The 25,478-nt window shown below is 42.0% G+C and overlaps 1 protein-coding gene across 14 annotated transcripts in view; it reads right to left on the bottom strand.

Moving 5' to 3' along the window:
- Positions 1-25,478, bottom strand: part of TMEM178A (transmembrane protein 178A) — a 324,154-nt gene that overhangs the window by 56,325 nt on the left and 242,351 nt on the right. The window contains exon 1 of one of the 14 annotated variants that reach the window (XM_062209314.1): positions 9,846-10,245. The exons of 12 other annotated variants lie outside the window; for them this stretch is intronic. In XM_062209314.1, coding sequence (XP_062065298.1) covers positions 9,846-10,245 — 400 coding nt within the window. Of the gene's footprint in view, positions 1-6,633; positions 6,693-9,845; positions 10,246-25,478 lie in introns of those variants that run through there. One more of the 14 variants, XM_062209328.1, reaches the window with a different exon arrangement.

Raw genomic sequence — 25,478 nt, 5'->3', positions numbered from 1 at the left:
CAGGGATTGGTTTAGGAATGGTCACATGACACAATTCTGATCAATGACACATGTGGAAAGTCTGTGGGAAGACTTACGGGGAATTATGTTTATTGTAAGAAACAGACCAAAATATGGCCTCTCCTATTTCCAAACCTTTTAACTGTTCCCATGTAAGAAAGTGACTCACAGCACTCCTATGACCAGGAAGATACAAGGTTCAAAGGCCAAATTGCTAGAATCCAGTAGCATTGAACCTCTTTATTTAACCAGTCAGGTGCAGCAGTCCTTGAAACTTCTTGTTATACAAGATAATATTCTTCCCTTGTAGGTTAAGCTATTTTTATTTGGGTATTCTGTTATTTGGCCCTAAAAGATCATTAACTAATAAACTCACCTACATGAGTGGATAAATATTTTTCAAGCACTTTAGTAATTGCATTTTAAAAATTATATCCAGAACCAAATTATAACATTTTATACCTCATTAGAGTGCTTCTGTTTCTGACCATTTAGAAATAAAAACAATGCCAGAAAACTACATATATAGGGGGAATACATGACCATGAAAACCAACTAGGTCTGCCATTTTAACCTGCAAGCACAACTGGAAGCATGTGACAACAAGAACTGTGGATACTTTAGAAATAAAAACTTGCATTAAAAACACCCATGCCACAAATTTCCAAAATGAAAATCTGGGGCCTATTAGTAAGAAGCACTCAATTCCCGCCACGGCATAATCAAAGTATTACCGCAGAATCATCCGTATGCACGGTTAGGAGAACAGGGAACTATGCTGTTTAATGCCTCTCAGTGGATCACAGACATATTTGTTTCAGCAACTCCATCAGATTTGGAGGGCATACAAAATTGTGCCCTCTTTTTTTTTTAACTTTGTCAAATCAGGTGTGTTGGGACCTGCTTAGAGGACTAACAGGTAATGAGTTATTCATACAGCTGCCAATTTTCAAAATCAGTGGTTGGCCCCAGGGATGACTTGGGAACTGACACACCCACACTATAATATCCATCAGCTCCTTACATAATCTCCACTCCTAGAAACACACACACACACACACACACACCCCTCTTCTATACAAAATCAAACAGCCTTCCACTTCCAAATGATATACTGTGCATTGTAAGTTAAAAACAGAGCTTATGCTAAAAGCAACATCTCCCTAGTTCACAGGCATTCTGTGAAAGGAGAGAAGGCTGGTACACTAACAATTGCATGCAAGTGACCTGAGTTTATGGCCCAAGTGCAAACCACCTCTCATGGGCATCATCGTACAAAAATCAGGCAAAGATCACTGCTTTCTACTGTGTAAATCTTTGATTCTACTTGTGCTCACTCACTTTCCTCCCACCAATTTAAGTTTCCTTCAGAAGGAAAATGTCACCCCTGAGAAAAAAAAGAGAAGGGAACATAACACGTCCTTAATGCATCTTCAGCACATATTTACAAGCTACATTTTATGTTACTGTTGAATGGTAAACAGTTTCCTTGCATTTTTTATTGTTTTTTTTTCCAACACCTGAAGAAAAAGACCATATTTTCAGAACCATCCCTTTTAGCAGTTACTGTTGCTTTTTCTGCCACTCTTTAGTTTGGCCTCTTTATTTTTCCCAGTACTTATGAGTTGTAGCTTCCTTTGGCCACACTTCCACTGTCTGAACATCAAGCAAAGTTATCCTATGGTATGTTAGAAGCGAAGGATTAAAATAAATGATTCTTAAGTATCAGTGGCATAAAACAAATACTGAGCTCTACCTAGCAAAGGCTCTGTTATTACAAATGGCCATTATTATTTTTGTTTTTCCTCCCTTCAATTTATCTTCTCCTACGTCAAATTGTTCCTCTGTTCATCTGTCTCATAATTTTTCAATGACATGGTAATGATCATTTTTGCTGTTTTCCCAGGACAACTTCATTGAGTAACATTTAAGAGGATGCACACACTTAAAATTCTGTGACGATGATAAACATTACTGGAAGCAGTGTTCAAAATCATGAGAGCTTATAAGAAGTCACTCATTCAAGCTCAAATTAACCAACAGCTGGCTCCCACTCAGACCCCTTCCTCACTGCTCTGAGTGTTGAATGGGAAAGTGCAACCCCAAGGGAGCAGGAGGACTTCACAAGGGGTTGTTCACAGAGGCAGCCTTCTACTTGAGAAAGCAATATCTTTTCTAACACACAGTAACATTTGTTGACTAATGTTGAGCGAAGCAAATGCTCACATCCTCCACACCAAATAAAAATTCCTTGAAATGTAGACAAAAGAGATCCAAGCCAAATACAGCCTCCTACCCTGACTCCTCATACATACCCTGCCTGTTCTGCTGTTACCCTAAATTTGAAGTGAGTGCTGATCTGCATGGCAGATGGAAACATCAGTGTTGATTTGCAGTTAAGTAACCTGCTGTAAAGAGACAATTAAGCCTTCAAGAATCATCAATACATTCAGAATTTCCCACTTGCATTTCTGGAGCCTCCTCCCAGTCCACCTATGTAGTCTCAATTAACTTGGAGAAACCAAAAGGAAACATATTACAGCCTTTAGGTTCTTGGGAAAGAAATGAGTTGATTGATTTTTCCCTATGAACAAAATATTACAAAGTCTGAACACTAGGAGACATCTAGCAAGTTACAGAAAATAATTCAGGGGGTCCTTCGTAATTCAACATAACGGAAACCAAAATATGGTACATACTGTTCCCCTTTTGTCACTTGCTAATGCATTCCCTGGTGGGTGTCCCCATGACATTATTGTTTGGCCTGCAATCAGCTTATTTGGCTGAGTTACAAGAAAGATGGAGAGCGGCATGCAGTTTCCCTGTTACTCTGCAGCAAACAAAGGCTGTCAGCTCCATGCCGGCCACACTGACTCTCTCATGCTCCAAGAAGTTGTTACGTCCTTTTAGTTAAAACTTGAAATAAAACAGATTAATCACCACAATCACTTTTAACCACAGGGAAACACTATGAGAGAGCAAAACATAAACTGTCATAAATTTTACCAGAAGATAAAGTCCATTTTCTATTCACAAATGCCCAATGAAAATCTTTACAACAAGCTAAGCAAAGCTCTAGACAATATCAATGATTTGGCATTTTTAAAAAATTAGTAATTACAGGAAAGATAAATGTCTTAAAACCTAAAGTAAATCTACACAGTTAAAATAATCTCATCTGAATTATCCCAAAATACTGAGTTTGAGACACATTTGCTATCTGTATTTTTTGCCAATCTTCCCAGTTTGTTTTGAACTTTTTCTCCCCAGTCCACCAGTTATTACTGGGAAGGGATGAGAAGTAAAAGAATGACCAGATCAAATCTGATTATTTTCATTCTTTTAACAAGAAAATGAACCTCATATGTTCACACAATTGAAAATCAAAGAACAGAAGAAAATTTTCCCAGAAAGTCAAGATGTATTCAAGAAAAGTGGGCTCAGGGAATGAGGAGACGGTTAATCTGAGGTCATGGTTTGCTCATAAGAGGCTGTAGATTAATAATCTGTGGTTATAATTTGATAATCTGTGATTATATCAATGACCAAACTCTCAGCATCTGGAGTACACAGCACAGCAGGTGTACACAAATACAAAAGCAGAGTTCATCCTGGAGACTGTTGGAAAAACCCTGCGACCCACCTAATTTCCTTCAAGGTTTCTACTCCTCAAGACCCCACACTTAGCACTGACACTGGGAGTCTCAATTATTCCAGATGCTCCCACCAACTTAAACTTATCTTATATAGCAATCAAGAACACTTGCAATTAGGAACAGTCTGCCTGATGGGCTTTGAGGGCTCTTTTTGAAGAAAAATCAGCAGCTAAGGAAAAAAAATCATAGCAACTCGGATATAATTGGATGTGAACTTTCTACGGCATAGCAAAAACTCTTCTTATTTTCCCCCTCAAGGCCATTGCTAAATGTTATCTACAAGTCATGGTGAATGAAAATGTCATTGAGTCTGGAAATTTTGATCACAAACCACTTAAAGTACCATTCACTTTTGTGTCTATAAATTACTTTAAAAAGACATTTCCTGTGTGCAGATGGTAAGAATGGAAGAATTTTACTTTGATGGTAGAGTGGCAAGAATTTAATTTCTGCTCAGGACAATCTTCACGAGTGTTACCAATACAATGTGCTGAAACAGAGAATATCACATTTGGGTATGTGTAGCCTTAACACACCGTGGGTCAAGACAACAACTATAAACCTAGTCATTAACAGTTGTGTAGTATGAAGTAGCAGAGGTTTAATCAAAAAGGGCTTATTCAGTAGTGCACTCAACATCAGGATTGATATAGAAATATAATGCATCTTCTCTCTCCTGTGCAAAATAAATATGTGTGATATAACAGTACACTGTGAGACCCACCATAAATTTCAGCCATGATGGGAAAAATCACTCCTTCCTCTGCTCAGATGAGAGGCTTGGCTCTGCTAAGGAGAAAAGCCATACTTAAGTGAGGTGCATACATGCTAGGGGTGCACAAACAGCTTTTGGAAGGTGAGATGAAAGTCATTGAACTTCTATTTATATCTATTACCACATCTTTTCAAAAATTGCTTGTGTATATCTTATGATATTTATGTACATTCCATGCATATAATTTAAAAATGAATATAAATTTATATGAGCATCAAATGAGTGCATACTCCAAAACTTTTGGGAGACCATCTGCCTCAAGAAGTAAAGAGAGAAAGAAAAAGGAAGTCAACTACATCTGCAGCACACACACACACCCACCGCAAGATTGAACAATCCCCTTGCCAGCAGCATCTTCAGGCCCACAAGAAGGTCTGAGAACAATCTGTGAGCAACTGGGTCAAGCAGGGAAACAGTGCTGGCCTCTAAGCTTCCCTAGATACAGCTGCTCTGGGGAGATAATTATCCTAACACAAATGATACTTTGGTCTACAAATGAGCTGAAGAAAAGCATCAATCTATTTTGGTGTCAGGTAAAACTTGATGGGTCCTGTACAGACTATTAATTTCATGGAGGATAAGCAACAGGGGAAGCAGATAAATCATTAGCAGAGTGAAGAGCTGATCCAGTGAATTCCTACCAAGTGTCTTACTTTCCTTTTCTTACAGAGAGCAAAATGACAAAGTGTTTATGTCCCACTGTCTTTGATATCTCTGTTTATCTCATTAGAGGAAAAGTGCTTCTGAAACCACAAAGACATGCTTTATTTCAAGTTTCAAGAATTCAATCCCAGATGATTCATACGAGTTAACATCATGCATACAGAATTACAATTCTGAAGTCCTTTCATTTTTAATTTCACAAAAACAAGGCACTACAATATTAATTCCCTTTTTGTTTATTCTGTGTAATATGTAATATTAGAATTTGATGTTCATACACAAAATACATATATTTGAAAAGTAATGCTAATTTGTTGTAATGAAAATTTTTAATTAAAATGAAGGCTAACACTAGAGTTGGAATTTCTTAAATAGTGTCAATGACTCTGATTCCTTTTCAACACTAGCTTCTCCAAAGTTCTATATGACCTATTCACAAATCTCATCAAAGTTTATTTATTAAAGTCAGTGTTTTCAATCACTGACAGAAGCATTATGTTTCCAACTGCATCTCCTGCTACCTTGCTGTTCATCAGTAGTTGAAATATGTATTGCACTCGGAACAGAATGGCCAAGCATACCCAAAGGGGTGTGCGGCACTCCATCACTTCCAAGTGCAATTTCTGTCATTTCCTCACCAGTGCTATCAGCCTTCCCAAAGTGCTCTCCTGCCCTAGTCAGGTAATCTTCTCATAGCCAGCCTACAAAGAGCAGTTGCTATATAATCCACTAGAAAGTACAAACTCCAATACTTGAAATAAACTCTGTGAAGTCATGAATTTCTTATTCATTGTGTTCACTCCTGTATCTCCTGCACCCAGAAAAATACCTTCCACTCCAGTATCTATTTATTGAGTGAATAAATGGTTGAATGAATGAATGAACTTGTCACTTCCTCTCAATTCCTGGGCTCCCTATGTAAACCATGCTTCACTCATTCACCTTAAAAGCTTCCTGTGGACTTTAAATATAAAGGCTTCCTTCAACACCCCATCCCATCCTGATGGTAAAGGAAGGCCTGAAGCCCTAAGCTTGAAGATCATTCTGCTTGTGTTCCTACCACAAGGCTCCCTTGACTTTGCCAGTCATTCTGCTGAATGAAGGATGATTTTATTTGCTTTCGTCTCAGAACCAGTTCTTTGACAAGCAAAGCTCTCACGGCATCAAAAGTCTGCCAATGTCACAGGAAAGGCATATGTGGAAGAATAATTCAGTCAATTGGCCTACTCAAACACAAAAGAACCCCATATATATCATCCAAGCTTCACACACAATGGGCTTTCAACAGCCATTTATTGAATTTGATCGTAGACTACTGAAATACAGTGTGAACCTAATATCTTTACAGCATTTTATTAGTTCTCATGTTATCCCCCAAGCAAGACAGTGAAATGTGGATTGGTTAATGGACAGCTATTAAGAGAACCTGCTGGAAAAACAGCTGTATTCAAGCTGTGCTGGTAAATGGTTCTTTGTTAGTCTGGTAAAGCAACACAGGGTTCAGGTCTCAGTTCCTAGTAGGCTTATCAATAACTTTACCTCCACTCTTCTTGCAGGTCCTGGCTGGAGGTCCACCCTAAACCTTTCCAAAGCCTGGGCTGGAGAGAAGTAAACAAAAATAATAACCAGATGCTGAAAAGCAAAATTAGATCTCACAATTACCTATTGAGATACTGCTTTTCTGGCTCATTTGAGTTCTCTTAAAAAAATTAACATTATAGAGTCAAATCTATACATATCATTTCTAAACTAATTTTTATTGCCCACATTGTATGTTTCCATCTCCTCCACATATCTCAGAAATATCTGTCACTAGTAGGAAATTCAAACAATTTTAACTGTGAGAATATTTTCCGTATTATCAACTCTACAATTTCCTCTCTGCAACCTTCACTCACCTCCTGGCTTTGACTTCTAGGACTACAGAAGAAACCGCCAACTTCTTTTTCCTCCCAAAACCTAGTGAAACATGACAGGAAGTTCTTGCACCTCATTCCTTCCCAACACACCATCTCCATCTGACTCAACTTTTCTTCACTTCCTAGAATTAAAATTTCTAAATGATGTTAAGACACACAAGCAAGGTAATTTAGAGGAGAAAGTAAGAATAGAACTTGGGGCTCTAGTAATTCAAATTTGTTTAATTAGTTGTAATGTCAACCTCTAGTGTTATATGGCTCATTTCAGAAATTCATACCACAGCCAGTAAAATCCAGTGCCAAAAGAGAGGTGATAATGTTTATCGAGTATGATGCCAAAATCATCTGTTTAGTGACATTTTCCTTTCTCAAATTATGCATAGAATCAGAATTTTAAAAATGTTCATGTCATCCATTCATTTCACAGATGATAAAACTGAGAGCCAGAAGAATTAAGTAACCAGACCAAAGAAGGTTAGTAGCAACGTTTCAAAGTACTGGAATCACTTCTGGCCATCTTCCAAACAACAAATTATGACCAGTGCCCTGACAGAGGACCAGTGTCAGTCCTTTCCTCCAAATTCCTCATTTTTTAATAGTGTTAGCTCATTAGCTTCCCAGGAAGCTGCATTTACCTTGTTATTATTAAAACAATGATCAATTTCAGAACTAGAAAATCCTCTCTAAATAACATCAGCCTTACTAATACTACATGCAAGGAAAGGAAGGCCAAGAAGGGCTGGACACTTGTTGGAGAATCTCCTGCTATGCAACAACAGAGCCAGCAATGGAGTCCACACCTTCTGATTACAACAACAGAACTCTTGACAATATTCTATGAAAAGGATTAACTAAACACCATCAACATTATACATCTGATATCATTTTCATCTAAAAGATGTACTAATCACCACAATAATCCAGTTCTTTAAACTAATATGTGAATTCTGTGAGCTAGACAATCATTTGTCAGAAAGATTGTAGAAGGGAGTTTGAACAATGGGTGGAAGGTTGGATTCAACAACCTCTCGAGTTCTGCCACCTGTAAAATTACTTCACTCTGGACTGTCCAGGAGCAGGGCACCTCAGCTAACCAGAACATATCCAGAGGTACCCTGTGGGGTACCCTCTCCTGCAGCAGGTTGAACTCTGCCCTGCTAGCCCGCACATTGCTCTATATCCAATTTACATGCAATCAAATTCTCTGGGCATAGAAAGAGTGCAAGGAAAGGCAGTTCTGTCATTTCCGAAGACGGACTACACTGCTTAGCTTTCAGAATCGCCTTGCCAAAATGAGCATTCTCTAACTGAGCGTCCAGATTCTGCTTTTACAGTTTGTTCATGTACTATGCTACTATCAGAATTAATTATGCAGCATCTTCATGAAGAGAAATCGGATTTGGATGCGAGTTAGGAGAGGAGAGGAAGGAAGAGGACTATACCCGATTCCCCAAAAAGTGCTGGAGTCCTTCCATGCACCGACAGATTTCAGATGGCAATCCCCAGCTGAGCTAGCCACAGGGAAGGAGGAAGTCGATATGTTTGCGAAATGAATATGCCAACTAACAAGACACTGAAGGCCAACAAATTATTAACACCCTTCTTTCTATATAATTCCATTCTAAGCTGTAATTCACACAAACCAGTTCATTTGCTTTCCTGAATGGTTATTAAATACGAAAACACATTAATTTCAGACTTTTCCTTTTTTGAGATAATGAGTCCAAGAGAAAAGAGGGTTTTGTTGTTGTTGTTGTGTGGGTGTATACGTGTGAGTTTTCTCATCTCAGAGGGGGAAAAATTCTATTAAGGGTCTAGTTCTGAAAGTTAAAGAAAGCTTCACTAATAGGATTGTCACATGAGTGGGATTACACAAAAATCCAAACTATCTGATTAGATGCATAAAAGCCAGGTGTTGCACAGATTTCAGACAAGCAAACTGACGCTCTACAACTCAGTGCCAAATAACAAGACAGCAAAAACAAAACCGTGCACAATGTTGTCACAGACGTGGAGGGTTCTACTTTAAAGGACTTGGGCATTTTCTCTCCTTGGCTCCCCCTTGTGTGCCAGACACAGAGGAGAGGAGGAGCGGTCGGTCGGGGTGCAGGGGTCATCAGGAAGGTTAGAAAAAGTAGGTGTCCTGTCTGCCTGCCGCTGCCTCCACCAGGAAAGAGATTTTTGGTGTCTGAAGTCTAACCTACAGCAGCCCTACGCTTGAGGTCTCGGGGGAGGTTCCTTGGGTCTCCTTAGCTCCCAGTTAGCCAGCTGGGCTGAGCTGCCCACATCAGTTCCACAGGGTACCAATATCAGCACAATACAAGAGAAAGCCCTGGTAGCCTCTTTCGAGATTTGCAACATTTTTCTTTTCTCCCAAAGGGTATTTCTAAAAGGAAAGCAGAACTTGAGGGAAGGCGCCCTATTGGGGAAGGTTGAGTATTTTTGGCGGGTACCTTCCTGGGCAAGAGGGTCAAGCCTTCTCTCCCTACCCCCAGACACACACACACACATAGAGGCGTTCTGAGTTGGGCAGATGCAAGAGGCCAAAAGGAGAAGAGGAGAAGAGTGGGAGAAGCAAGTAAAAGGCAGGAAAGAAGGAGGCAGAAGCACAGACTGAAGGGACAGGGACAGAGAGATGCATAAAGAAAGAAAAGGGGAGAAGGAAGGGAGGAACGGCAAAAAGGGGAAGGAGATGAAGAAAAGGGGCGGTGGGAAAGGGTGAGGAGGACGCGCCGGGCAGCAGAGCTCGGGGCCGCGGCGGGGAGGTGGCTGCGGGCACCGGCGCGCCCCTGGGGAACCGCGCGCTGCGCTCCCCGGGCGGCCGCCGCTCACCTTTCAGGATGAGGGTGTCGATGTCCCGGTCGATGCCCAGGAAGTAGCACTTCCTCCAGAGGCCCGAGTAGGTGGCGAACAGCGGCCGGCCGCACTCAGCGTCCAGCCCGCCGAGCCCCAGCAACGAGCGCCAGGACTCGGGGTCGGCGCGCCCTGGGCCGCCCGGGAGCAGCCGGCGCCCCAGGGGCGGCGAGTCCCGCAGCGGCAGGTGCGACAGCGGCATCAGGCGGTTCTTCTGGTCCGGGGGGTCGGCGCCCGCGCGGCTGCGCTCACAGCTCTCCTTGTGGCGCCGGGGGTCGGTCTCGTACCAGTGGTCGGTGAAGATGGCCGTGACGAGCAGCCCCAGGGAGCAGAGGCTGAGGCCGAGGCTGAGCGCCGTGACGAGCGCCCGCGGCTCCATGGCTTCCCGCCCCGCCGCGGCCGCGGTGGGCTCGCGCGCCGCCGCCAGACACAATGCACTTGGCCGCGGCGCTCCGCCGCGCTCCCTCCCTCGCTCCCTCCCGCACCTGCCCCCTGTTCCCTCCCGCGGCCTCCGAGCCCTGGGCGCCGGCCCCGCTCGCTGCCTCGCCCCCGGCTCCACTCGGCTCTGAGCAGCCCTCCCGCCCCGCCGCGGCCCCGGGGCTACTCGCCCGCCCCCGCGCCGTTCTCACTTTCTCGCCTTCCTCCTCCTCCTCCTCCGCCTCCGACTCCTCCTGCTCCTCGCCAGCTCCCTCCTCACTCTGGGCGCCCCCCAGTCGCGCCGCTCTGCTCGCCCCTCTCCCCACCTCGGGACCCAGCGGTGCGCCCGGTGCCCGGAGCCCCCTTCCCTTCACAACCCCTTCTCGCTGCCCCACTTCGCGCGCTCTCCCCTCGCCCCTGTCCCTACTTTCCCCTTACTTTTCTTAACTCTTCCTCTCGCTCTCTCCCCGGCTGCTTCTGTGCCCCGCTTCCCGGCTCCCGGTGCCTTTATACCCCCGCCCTAGACTCGCGGCCTCTCTCCACCTACCCCTGAGCGCAGCGCCGCGCGTCCTCTACCCCCGCCCCCGACGACCTTAAAAGACATCCACCAGCATCACACTCAGGCTTGTCACTTGTCCGAGTTGATTTTGATCAGCGTCCCGTATTGCCCCCGGGAGCAAACCCCATCCTGGTCGGGCTGAGATCGTGTCGGCCTCTAGGGAATCTCGAGCCGCTGGGACCCTTGCAGAGCTCGCTCTCTCGTCTCTCTCTTTGCCTTTCACTTGCCCAGCGAACCTCTAAGCGTTCTCTGTGCTCCAGCCCGTCTTCTCAAAAAAGACACCTAGTGTCACGAGAGCGAGAGCCGCAGATTTCGCTCCCGCTTCATCCCAGCCGGCTCTGAGCCGGACTTCTTTTCCGCTGACCACCTCCATCTCCCGCTGGAGGAGCGGCCTCCTGGAATTTCTGTAAGCGCATCAGATCAATAAGCCCTTGCAATGGCACCTGCTCTGTGAGCTGATCATTGCCTTTGAATAAAGCAAGCCCCCAGTAATCAATCAAAGTAAAGATTTTCTCCTGTGCAAGTTTCTCTCCGGGGCTGGGGAGGGTCATCACGAGAGCCAGCTGCACACCCAGGCCAACGACTGAGCTCGGTTCTGCGCTTCCATGGTGCTCATGAACGCTAACACCAAGAACGGCAGGCAGATTCCCATCTTCTAAAATGAAGAAATGTGAGGACCCAGGATACAAAGCGTTAATTGCATATGCTGTTCTAGTCTATACCAGGGCTAATACCCTTGTGCCATCTAATGTCCTTGGGGCCATGTCGGAGACAGAAAACCATGCTGCAAGAGCCGAGGGAAGGCAATTCCTGTGTTCTTATGCTATGAAATATTAATGATTAAGAGATTATGAGGTATTCATTACATGCTAAATGTCATTACTCCATGATTTAATGGGACTTATTAATTAGCACCCCACATCAGTTGGTATTAGTGTGATTTATATATTTTCCCCTGGAATGACATCTGTAAAGCTGCTGTAAGAGTCTTGCTGGGATTTATTTTTGTTGCTGTTTGTACTCAGCATCTTCAGAGGCTATTTTTCTGCTAAAGAGTGTGTGCTCTTCTGAGCTACTCCATACACAGATCACTTAAGCAAATCTTTCCGTCATAATGGACCCCCGTGACAATTTCTGCTGACCTGACAATGTGAATTATTGCTTGGATTTTCTCACAGCTTCAGCAAGATCTATGGTGAGTGCTAGTCTAATTAAGGAAGACAAAGAATTATAATTCTAGTGTTCCTCTCACCTATAAGCTTTTCCTTAACAAGAAACACGAAGCTCATCAAAGAAGTCTTATCTGGATTTACACCAAAATGATGAGACTTCAAAGCTTTCTTTTATTTGTATTCCATAATGTGTGTAAAACCCTAGCTCTTTATGGATACCCAGAAAACCTTTAACTGTGAGTCCACAATTGACATCTGAAACTCGCTCAAGTTGTCATGTGTCCTTTTAAGAAATATCTCTTGAGAAAAAGTTATTACGAGCATGTCCTCATTCGCTTCTCAGGTCTTCACCTAATGTACTCCAAGAAATAAATCTTCAACCACATTTCAGAGTCACCTGATCATCTTCACACATAACCCTGCACCCAGCAGGGGCTGGACAGGCACTTTCCAGGCCTGTTGTTTAACTTGAAAGAACATACCATTCTGCCTCATTTTCCCGGCCAGAACTCCTTGATCACGCCCTTCTTAGAAAATAGCATTATCGTTGAGGTCCCTTTACATCTCTGTTTGAAACTGTCTTAGCATATAATCCAAAGGTTACTTATATGATGGATTGCCCTTGACAGAATTTCATAAAGAATGTCACACATTACAAATATGGGCCAGCAGGATGTAATGAGAGCACTGCCTCTGCTGGTGCAGCATTGGCAGGGATGTGACCTATGATATGTATGCAGGCTTTGCTATACCCACTGTACACTGCTCCATCCATGTTGTTTCCTTTTTTAAAAGATTTATTTCTTTGAAAGTCAGAGTTGCAGAAATAGAGGAAGAGACAGAGAGAGAAAGAGAGATCTATCTACTGGTTCACTCCCTAGATGGCCACAATGGCCAGGGCTGGGCCAGGCTGAAGCCAGGAGCTTCAATTGGTCATTCCCTGCTGCCTTTCCCAGGCACATCAGCAGGGAGCTGGATTGGAAGTGGAGCAGCTGGGGCACGAACTGGCTCCCATGTGGCACACATGGCGTCACAGGCGGCTCAAGGCTTTGCCTGCTAGGCTACAACACCAGCCCCTCCATCCATGTTTTTTAAAATTGATCTTTTTGTTATTCCCAACACCCTTTTATCACCTACTAATTCCTGCTCTGTTATGGGATTGAGGAATACAAAGATGAATAAATGATTCGCATCTTTAAGTTACTCCCAACCTAATGGCAAGAAACAGATCCATAGCACAAGAGGCAAGTGCTAAAGCAGAAATAAGAACAATGTGCTGTGGGAACATCCACAGTGAATAGACTGACTGCCTGGGGCAGCCAGGCAGGCAACATAAAGACAGTAACTTTTGAGTTAGTTCTCAAATGATGAGTTAAACTTTGCCAAGAAAATAATATGGAGAGAATGGCACTGCAGTCAGACTCTCTCTGCTTGATTTTACTTGCATATCTACCTCATCCATTTGGAGGCTTTCCTACTTGGGGCCACTATAAAATAAGGTTTTTCTTACATGTTTAAATCATGTTGACATAACAACTTGCAGATGACAGGACACAGAAGCCTAAGCCAGGACACAGTTAACATAGATGGGCACCAAGCCTGGCATGGGGTGAAGATGAGAGGCAACCAAATAGCCAGCCAGGACACTGGTACAGTCTCAGCTTGGGCTGGGATGTGACCTCCACATTTTCAAACTTCGATATTGTCCCCTTGCCTTAAACTTCTCTGTGTCCTCTCCATGTCGGAAATCCCCACTGCCTTCCCTCAGGGAACAGCAGTGTCCTGAAATGACAGGGGTAAGGCCAGAGACTCTCCACTTGGATGTCTCACTGAATCATGGAACTCAACTTGTATAGATCTCAGTGTTCCAGCTGCCCCTCCCAGCTTCTCTTTCTCTGCTGCTGACAAGTCACTTAAGACTCAATATTTTTGAAGTTATCTGTTGTACAAAGTTGTAGAGATTTTTTCCTCTGAAATGTCTTTTATATCCCTTCCTTCCTCCACATTTCTACCACTTGCTATTGCTGTGCCTTCATCACCTCGTATATTTTTACAGCTTGATTCCAAGATCAACCCTTCCTACGGCTATTCCGGAGACGGTTACCAAATGCATCTTCCTCAGAAGTTCCTTTGACTGAGTCATCCTTCAGTTTCCAATTCTCCTCTCTAGGCTACAAAGAGTGATCCAGTATATTGCTCTCCAGTACTCCTTTTTTTCCCCCTGCTTTAAAAAAAAAAAATTCCTCCCAAAGAAACCTTTTACTTAAGGAATACAGACTTCATGTATTTCACAAATACAACTTTAGGAATATAGTGATTCTTCCCACCATACCCGCCCTCCCACACCCCTCTCCCACCCCTTCTCCTCCTCCCTCTCCCATTCCCAGTCCCATTCTCCACTAAGATCCATTTTTTATTAACTTTATACAAAGAAGACTAACTCTATACTAAGTAAAGAGTTCAACAATGTGCATGGGAAAAAAAATCAGAAAACAAAATAAAACAAAACTGTTCCTCAACAGTCAAGACAAGGGCCGTTCAAAGTCATTGCATCTTGAAGTTAATTTCACTTTTTTGAGAACCTTAATTAACTTTAAAGAGCACTCAAAAATGATACATCTTTTGCTAGCACTTAGACATAGTTATAATACAACTCTGTGAGGACAGAGGTCCTGCACAGGAAGTTAATGCACAGTGACTCCTGTTGTTCATTTAACAATTAACTCTCTTTATGTATGATGTCAGTGATCACCCAAGGCTCTTGACATGAGCTGCCTAGGCTCTGGGAGCCTTTTGAATCCACAAACTTCATCAATATTTAGACAAGGCCATAAGCTAAGTGGAAGTTTTCTCCTCCCTTCAAAGTACCTCTTTCTTTGATGACCACTTCTTTCCACTGGGGTCTCACCCACCGAGGTCCTTCATGTAGGACTTTTTTTTTTCCACAGTGTCTTGGCATTCCATGTCTGAAATGCTCTTGTGGGCTTTTCAGCCAGTCTCCAGTTCTTCTTTGTTGCTATCAGTATTCCCATAGCATTTAAACATCACAACCAATGTCTTGGCCACATTTAAATATTTAGAAAACAAAATGCCTTTGCCTTCGGCAAACATACTGACCATATCTAGGTTCTTTGTAACTTTCACTGGATTTCCTTCATAATCAAGCGGTTCTTTAAGTAAATATCTCCTTATGACAAGGTCCATATATACACACAAGGACCTCCAATTATCACAGAGCTTTGGCTATGCTAAGCTAACCATGAATATTCTAAAAGTCTTCATCCCTTTGTCTCAATGCCAAGACTAAAAGTGACATTCTCCTCATTTAAAACATTTGGATTCCACCATGGAGACCATGCAGTTTAACCAAAACCACTCACTACCTTTCACAAAGGGGAAGAGATTTTTTCCTTGGTAATATCAGATTTTTTTTTTTCAGCATTCAATGTAAGGAGATAGTCAGTTGTATTCTTGATCTATAATATATCCTTTCTGCAATATGTGAGGCATCTGATGTTAAAGTTATTACTCCAAATTATTCTCCCCAAACCACTGCATTTTAATGCATCAACATTGATTAAGCACCTCCAACATATTTGTGCCCCACTGGTTATGCAGAAGCCTTTTCTCTTTCCAAGCTGTAGGAGAACAGAGGAAGAAGACAGAAATGCAAAGAGGCTGCATAAGGAGAGGACCAGCCTTGGATTAGTGCCGTCCCAGATACACACACAAAAGGCAACAGGAAAAGTCTAGTAGAGTGAAATGAATTTCCATTGGGAAGACCACGAATAAGCCAAGTGGAAAAGATGCTATCTCAGCCGGCCTTGGAGGAAAAGGACTATTTTGTGTGTGTGTCAACCCAATCCAGGACAATGCCAAAAGTAAATTTTAAAAGCAACATCTACATCATGGTGCTCTTCTATACCCCACATGTCTGGTAAATCATCCTGGCAGTGCCATTTTGTCACTGACGAGTTGACTGGAACCATAAAATTCCACAAAACCCCAAAAATAGATGGTACCTAATCAGCTTCTCATTTCACTGACACAACACAGAATGTCACCATTCTTTTTCACATTCCTGGATTAAGCTGTTTCCTTTTTGGAGGCTTTAAGCACATATGGTGGGGAAAAAATTCAAAGAATCCCATATCCATGTAAGTCCCACTCCAAGTGTGATGTTTTAGCAGATGGTGGCATATTAATTGCCTTACCTAACTGTATTCACCACCTTATCTACATTTGTGGATATAGGGCTTTGAAGTTACAGTCTAGGTAAGCTCATTCAGACCATGTTTGACCACTAAGGTGGAACTGTATATTACTAAGGCGCGCAGTGTCTCCAGTTCACAGTCACCTGTCAGGATGCCCAGACTAGTAGCAGAGCCAGCATTTCCAGGTGTCTCCTTTCTCTTAGTCTCAACCTTTTCTTAGCTGTGTCTGCTCAAAGGCAATGGGATCTGGGAAATGCACATGGGCACTGGGGTCAAAACATTTGTAAATTCCAGAACCACGGCTTCTACCTGTGCATCCTTGACCAGTTTCTGTGCACGGTTACCCCAAACATCTATGTGCTGAAAAGCAGTGGTATCAACCTGTACCTCATAGGATTAATGATTCATGACTGTCATATGCTAAATATATTCCTCCCACTATTTTCTCCTCCCTACTCCATCCATATTAATATATGAATGCATTTCAGAAAATCCATAGGTCTATTATATAAAGACTGTGTAATATAAATCTCACAAATACAAATGGCTAAATAATTTATTAACGACATGATTTTTCTCATATTTATCATTTATAGCAATCAAGTAAGGTAGGCAAAACACTATGCTCACTTCTTCAGTTAACATTACTGAGTACCCATTAGCCAGACGCAGAACATTCCAGACAGAGGGAATTGTCCTAGGTGCAAAGGTCCTAAAGTATGAAAGAGCTGTGTATCACTTAGGAAATGAAAACAGACTGTTGTGGTTAGAGAGTAGCTAATGAAGAGGGAATGGCAGGAGATGAAGCTGCACGGTTAGTCAACTCCAGATCATGCATGGAGTTTGGACTTTAGTCCAAGAAAACTTTAAAGAGTTTTAAGAAGGGGAAAGGCATGAATTGATTGGTGTTTTTAAATGTCACTCAGATGACTATACAAAAAATGGATTGGGACTGGGGGTGGCAAGTATGAAGACAGGGAAACAGGAGGCTATTGCAATCATTCAGATAAGGGGGTTAGTAATTGGGCTACGGAGACTTTAGTGGAAAGAGAGAGAAGTGGGTAAATGTGGAAGTCATGGAATCCCTATGAGTGCAGAGGAGATAAAGAGGAATCGTACTACATTTCTGGTTTGGCTATTTGAATAGTGTGCCATGTACTGACCAGGGAAAGCTAGGAGAGAAATGTGTTTGGGGGAAGAAGTGAAATAATTGGTTTGGGACAGGTTGAATTTGAGATGCCACTTAGAAATCTCAGTTGTGTGAATCTGACAGTAAGGGAAAGAATTGGACTAGAGATTTAGATTTGAAAGATGTCAGAGTACCAGTGATATGTTCACATTGGTATTTAAAATCATGGGACTCAGTGAGATTGCTTAGGGGAGAGTGTGCCCAGAAAAACTAAGAGGTCTGGCTACAGCCTCCTCCAAGGCACTGGAACATTTAGAGCACCATTAGAGAAGGAGGTCAGGAAGGAAAACAGGAGAGAAACCAAGAAAATGTGTGTCTCAGCCAAAGCTGAGACCAGGAAGTCTAACAATACCATGAGACAACACAGCAACAGGGCAACGTAGAGTCTTAAATGAGGAATCAGAGGGACTTGGGTTCAAGTTCAAGTGTGATTTTGGGGGAAAGCAATTTATCCTTCTCAGTCCTCTGCTTTCTCATCTTTGAAATGGGGATAAGATTAATAGTATCCTTCTTAGAGACACTAGAAGAACCCAAAAACATGACAAATATAAAGCACTCATCAACACAATGAACACAAAGACTGACATATAATAAATGCTCAATACATAAACGCAGCCATTATCATTGTTGGCATTTATTACCTCTGCCAATAACATTTCATAGCTGCTCACATTTGCCCAACAATAACATCTGATGACTGCTCATATATACAGGCCATAATCCTGGCTGTGGCACAGAACACAACTCTCCAAAGGATTGTGTCCTAATGAAAAGCATGAAGGCCTACCATAAGGCCCTGAAAACATCAACTGGTGGTAGCACTGGTGAAATGATGAGTATTCCAAAGTATGAGGAGCCATTATGCTCTTTCAATAGGCTATTTTGTTATGAACCCAAAAGAGAGCTTTAATGCTGTTTTCTGAATAGCAGAAATAAGCTGCCAAACTACGATAAGGTATCTCCATTTCTCAAGGTCTTTAAAACAGACTTGATAGAAAAACCTCTGTAGCAAATGATTGCCCACTGCAACCACATTTTATGGGTATAAATCATGTTAAGGGGAGAAAGGGAGTGCCTGGACCTTCCGCTCCCCAAAAAAGGGACGGGGGAAGCCATGAGAGGACAAGGGGATATTAAGCCAGCTGCGAACAGCATCTGGAGGAGAGAAAAGGAGACCTCCTCCCTCTGAAAAGCACAGAGGAGAAAAAAAAGACAAGACTCAGGAAGGACTCAAACCTCAGCAAAGATGCAACTCCTAGCAGCCAAAAGGTAGCTCTCCACAAGTGGTGAGAAACCCAAACTCGGCCTACAAAGGCTATGTCACCTTTCTAAATTCTCACTGTCCAGACCAGGAGACAAAGACTGATGCAGATGTCCCTGAAAATGGTAAATTCAGCACAAGTCCTCAGGCAGAGGGTAAAGTCATCACCCTGGACAGCTCTGTGTTTGTCTTCCATTCTTAATTTGGATAAAACCCTTGAAAAACTGAGTCCAGGTCATCATCAACAAGTTTGTGAATAGCTATTACGATCCAGACACACACACAGAATAATGCCTAACAGTGTGTTGTGTTCCTTGCAGCTCTTGGTGTGCCAGGATTTCATCAGGCACTGTGGAGCATAATCATCTGATATGAACAGTGCTTGGAGAACCATCCTGTTCTTTTGGAAGGAGTAACCAATTTGGCAGGACTATGGCACACACCTTCTCAGGGCTGCACCTGAGCCTCTGTAATGAATGTGGGCCACGTGGTATTGATGGTCACTCAAGTGGAGAAGCAAATGAAAGCTAGGGGACAAATCACAATCTCACCTCCAACTATGGTTTGGAGAGGCAGGACCTTGTCAGGGTCAGATTTATGAGACTGATTAAAGGAGAGAGAAAGGAAATGCACCAATAGCCAAGAAGGAATCCAAGTGGGTAGCTTTGATATATGAGTTTCATCTGCCTAATTTATTTGGTGTCTGCAATCTGCATGTGATCTGAGTATGTGAGTGGCAAGCCAGGGAGGTGGTTGGCAGTGGGGGAGATGTCTCTTAATGTTTTCCAGCCAAGTCACCATGTGCCATTATGAACCCCGCTGAAATCAAAACAGAACGGAAAAGGAGTCTCTAAGAAATCTCATATTCACTGGGATCTCACTCACAGAGATCATTCATTTAGGTCTTTTTTTTTTTTTCCATGATATCTTGGCTTTCCATGCCTGCTATACTCTCATGGGCTCTTCAGCCAGATCTGAATGCCTTGAGGGCTGATTCTGAGGCCAGAGTGTTGTTTAGGACATCTGCCATCCTATGAGTCTGCTGTGTATCCCACTTCCCATGTTGGATCTTTCTCTCCCTTTTTGATTCTATCAGTTAGTATTAGCAGATACTTGTCTTGTTTGTGTGATCTCTTTGAGTCTTAGACCTATCAGAGCTATCAATTGTGAGCTGAAATTGGTCACTTGGACTAGTGCGATGGCATTGGTACATGCCATCTTGATGGAATTGTGTTGGAATCCCCTGGCACGTTTCTAACTCCACCATTTGCGGCCAGTCCGATTGAGCATGTTCCAAATTGTTCATCTCCTCCCTCTCTTTTTCCACTCTTAGATTTAACAGGGATCACTTTTCAGTTAAAATTTAAACACCTAAGAATAATTGTGTGTTAATTACTGAGTTCAACCAATAGTACTAGAACAACAACAATAACAACAAATACTAAAATGGATAAAGTATTACATTGTACATCTAAAGTCAGGACAGGAGCTGATCAGTTCATTGTTGCTTATAGTGTCCATTTCACTTAACAGGTTTCCCCTTTGGCACTCAGTTGTCACCGATCAGGGAAAACAAATGATATTTTTCTCTTTGGGTCTGGCTTAATTCACTCAGCATGATGTTTTCCAGATTGCTCCATCTTGTTGCAAATGACTGGGTTTCGTTGTTTCTTACTGCTGTATAGTATTCTATGGAGTACATGTCCCATAATTTCTTTATCCAGTCTACTGTTGATGGGCATTTGGGTTGGTTCCAGGTCTTAGCTATTGTGAATTGAGCTGCAATAAACATTAATGTGCAGATGGCTTTTTTATTAGCCAAATTAATTTCCTTTGGGTAAATTCCAAGGAGTGGGATGGCTGGGTTGTATGGTAGGGTTATGTTCAGGTTTCTGAGGAATCTCCAGACAGACTTCCATAGTGGCTTAACCAGTTTGCATTCCCACCAACAGTGGGTTAGTGTCCCTTTTTCCCCACATCCTCTCCAGCATCTGTTGTTGGTAGATTTCTGAATGTGAGCCATTCTCACCGGGGTGAGATGGAACCTCATTGTGGTTTTGACCCTTCTCCGAAGGGAGGAGAGAACCTCCACTTTGACTATGACCCTATCGGAATAAGATCAAAGTCAGCGAACTCTAAAGGCTTCCATAGCCCTGGCAACTCATGACTAGAGCCTAGGGAGATTACTGACGCCATGAACAGGAGTGTCAAATTGTTAAATCAGCAACAGGAGTCACTGTGTACTTACACCCCATATGGGATCTGTCCCTAATGTGTCGTCTAAAGCCAAGTGATGCTATGACTGGTACTGAAACGGTATTTTTATACTTTTGCGTTTCTGTGTGGGCGCAGACTGATGAGGTCTTTGCTAATTATATACTGAAGTGATCTTCTGTATATAAAGAGAATTGGAAATGAAAAAAAAAAAACAACCTGGTGTTAAAATGGAAATGGCATAGAAAATTAATTAATTTGAAAAAAAAAATTCTGTAGGATCTCTGTCTTTAATGTGCTGTACATTGCTATTTAATGCTATAATTAGTAATCCAATGGTAGTTTTTTCACTTGATGTTGCTATATGGGCAAAAAGTTGAAATCTTTACCTAATATATACTAAACTGATCTTCTGTATACAAAGAGAATTGAAAATGAATCTTTACATGAATGGAAGGGGAAAGGGAGCGGGAAAGGGGAGGGTAGCGGGCGGGAGGGAAGTTATGGGAGGGGGGAAGCCATTGTAACCCATAAGCTATACTTTGGAAATTTATATTCATTAAATAAAAGTTTAATTAAAAAAAAATAGAAAGCAAAAAAAAAAAAAAGAAAGAAATCTCATATTCAGGCAAAAAGAAAATCCTGAGGTTTCAAACACTGATTTTAACCCCAAATACAAAAGAGTGCTTTCTTTAATTTCTCAGTTTCTTTTTTCTGAAAGATGGCTGGTTGTCCTGGTTCTGAATTTTGTGGGCATAGTTTTATTACTTACTTTTTCCATTCTCACCCAGCAATTTGCCTTTTTCCATACCTATCACTTTTGTCAAGAATCCTAAGTCCTTTGTGTTAAGGAAGTGAAAATTTAGACTGGGTTCATAAGGCCCCCTTTTTGGATGTTATAATTGGTAGCAGTCACAGAAAATGAGGTATGAAATCCTAAAAGGGAGAGGTCAACCTAGAATATAGCCAGGATCAGAATTAAAACTGTCTGTGGCTCCTGGGATCTGAAAGGAGATTGTGAGGAGATAAAGAGATTATTCTCAAGACCAAGGGAGAAAAAGTGACAACAGCAGATAGTACATGATCAAGAAATGTTAACTATGGCTATAACTTTATAAATTTTTAGGTAAACACTGCACAAAATAAATAATATACCAAGCAGGAAGTACAGGGCAAAGAGGTTTTATACAATTACCCAACCTGGTTCTGTGTGAGTCTACGTGTTTAAAGATTTGAATGGCTTATACTTATGAGAATGGCTGCTTCCACAAATTCTCTTTCTTGCCTACTACTTTCCCTCTATGTTCATGAAGCTTTTATAAATTTATAGAATAATGTGTAGAGCTAGCATGTGTTGATCCCATACTATTTACCAGGCACTGTTAAATACTTTATATGTTTTCTCATTTAACCCTTGTAACAGTGATAATAATGTTGTTACCATTATTGTCCCGATTTTACATGAAGAAACTGAAGCACAGAGAAGGTTAATAATATGCTCAAGGTCATACTCTTAGTGAGTGACAGAGCCAGGATCAACCCTACATGGTCTGACTCCACAGCCTGCATGCTTACCTTCCCTGTACTTAATAGATGACAATGTTTCAGAACTGGTGATTGAAGTAGAGTGGTGAGAAGTACCTGGTGCCTGGGTAGATACTAAAAGAATCAATAGGATTTGCTGGTGTGTACAATGTGTGGTGAGAAAGAAAAGGACTGAGTGGAGTTGTCATCAACAGACATGGGAAGGGCTGTGCAGAGTACAAGATGGGAAAGGGACAATATCAGGAGCTCAGTTTGGGGTACACTAAAGATGCCTATTAGATATCCATGTGGAGATGCTGAGAGAGCAGCTGGATATGCAAGTTTAGAGTTCAGAGGAGAGGCTCAGACTAAAGATATAAACTTGGGAGCCAAGAAGATTCACATAATGATGGGACTTAAACCCTGAAGGTAGTTGATGTAAGCTACTGAATGGTTTCTGGTAAGAGAGAGAAGAAGGCTACAGAAAACTGCAATACACTGAAGTCTAGGAGATCAATAGGAACAGGCAAAAGAGACCAAAGGGGAGTGGCCAGGTTGTTGAATCCCAAGGAAGCCCTAGATTTTCCTGCCCCACACAGAGCAAGCCAATCTCTAACCCCAAAATAGTGGAAGAAAGTAGTTTATTTTGCAACTTACATAGCAAGGGGTCAAACAGGAATTACTCAATTCCCAAACTCTGTGAGGAATGATGGATGGTGAATCTTATAAACTAAAGTTTAACAGTATGGAACCAGTTTATGCGCTGGTCCTTTGTTGGTCCACTGTTCCAGTGACCTTCCTTTGATTGGTCAGTATAGGAGGCCAGCATATTCTTTTGTTATGGCCAAGCGGATTCCAGGTTTGTCCAGGGTCTGCTGATATATCCGTTACTATTATGTTTGACCAAGGCCTGGAGATCTTGTGAAGTTCTAGAATAGATCCTAGCATTCAGATGTTAAATACTGAGGTGATCATTGAATTCTAAATCCATGATTCAGGATCTTGCAGGGCCTTAGCCTTGTGCCACTCCCTTAATTTAGTGAATTAATCTTGAAGTGGGGGGTGATTTGCAATCATTAAGGTGAAAACAGAAGAACTGCAAGGTGAGGGACAAAAACCAGAGCCTGATAAAGTCTACATCAAAGGCATTAGGGATGGGGGTTTGGTTTGAGCCAGAGAAGTAAGAGATGAGAATGTGGAGTTCTGAGAGCTAAATGAAGAAACTGTTTCAAATGGGAGAGAATCATCAATGCATCTAAGTAGCTGATTGGACAGGCAAGCTGGCAACTGAGATTGAGCATTGGCTTTAGCAATGCAGAGATCTTTGGTGATCTTAATCAGAGCAGTTTTAGCAGAGTGCCAGGAAAGTAACTTGATTGGAGTTAAAATAGAATGGGAAGAGAGAAGGTAGAAGTGTGTATACTTAACCCTTCCAAAAAGTTTTGCCATAACAGGAAGGAGAAAAAAAGAAAGAAGTAATAGAGATAGAAGTGAGGTTAGAGATAGACATGAGATTAGGAGAAGATTTTCTAGTTTTATTGAAGACAGAAGGATAAATAACAGTACACTTGTATGAGAATGATTAATGAGAGATGAAGAAACTGACACAAAGAGAAGACTTCCTACAGAGGAAGAGGGATCTGGTAGATAAATGGAAAGATTGCACATAATTCATCTAGAGTAACAGAGCAAAGAATTGAGGACATAGTGATATTTGTAGGAAGGTAGATGAGTGTAATGATTGAGCCCTACTGAAGTTATCTGCTCATCCATATTATCTTTAGTAATTGTTAATGCATTCAGAAAAAGGAGAAATCTTACAGAGATGGCCAAAGAAGCAAAGATGGGGCTTATACTTTCAAAGATCTATAAGAGTAAATTGGTGGGGAGGAAGAAAAGTGTTTCAGGAACAGAAAACCATGTGAATTCAGGGATCATAATGAATAAGGAATGTTCACAGATGGTGAACTCCATGGTTCTGCTAGAATGGAGGGTTTGTGATGAAAAGTTCAGGATATGCTTGGAAATGCTGGTTATGTTCAGATTGTAGAGAATTTAAGCAACACAAAATCTTAGTCAATGGAAAGGAGGATAATGACATGATGGAAGGAGAGATTAAACATTAATCTAGAAATGATAGTGAAAGAAATGACAAGAGGATTTCAAGTCATCCAAGCATGAGTAATGAGATTCATGACAGTGGCATTGGAAGCAAAGGATGAGATTCCAGAAACATTGTGAGTAAAGAATAGATAGTGTATAGGTTGACCAAGGAGGGGGGTCAAGGAGTAAATCAAGCTTGAATGGTGAGGATTCACGCCAAGGTGAAGCAGACAATGAAGGACCTGTTGACTAAAATAAATAAATAAACATGTTGTGTGAGTAAGGAGGTAAATAAATCAGGAAGAAGAAAAGATTTGGAGATGGCAGCTCTGGCCATTTTAGTTAAGGTTGAGAGAATCCCTGAGTAGAAACATCCACCAGATAGTGAGAAAAGTTGATTTCGCCCAAACCTTAAGACAACCACATATACAATTTTGTGGGAGATGGTATAGGGGAGAGAAGAGGTGGTGTCCTAAGGCAGAGAATAGGGAGAGGAGGAGGAACCAGGGTCAGGGAGCAGATTGTGAGTGAATCAGGGAAGCTGCACAAGCCAAGAATGCCAATTTTCAAGGTGCACCTGGTCAGTGAGATTGAGAATTATGAGAACACCATTCAGCTGGTAGAAGAGATAGGGCTCCAGAGATGTGATCCTTGAGGGCTTCAGAAGACTAGGGTCCACAGAGAAATTAAAGCAGGAATCAAATTTGTGTCTGAGGGGTAAAGAGAGGTGAGGAAAAATAAAGGCAACACATATTGCTTGACAACTTTGGCAAAGAGGGGAGAGGACTCATGCTGTAGCTAAAGAGGACAGAAAGGTTAGAGCTTTTTGAAGGTAGAGAAAACGTGTATGTGAAGGAGAGACCCTAAAGTTATCCACTAAATTTAAAGTTATAATTTGAAAAAAGAAAAATTACATTGTAAATAATTATACTATTATTTGCCTATAATAAGATTTCATT

Source organism: Lepus europaeus, chromosome 13, assembly GCF_033115175.1.
Source record: "Lepus europaeus isolate LE1 chromosome 13, mLepTim1.pri, whole genome shotgun sequence".
NCBI lineage: Eukaryota > Metazoa > Chordata > Mammalia > Lagomorpha > Leporidae > Lepus > Lepus europaeus.
This window is presented reverse-complemented; position numbering and strand designations above follow the sequence as displayed.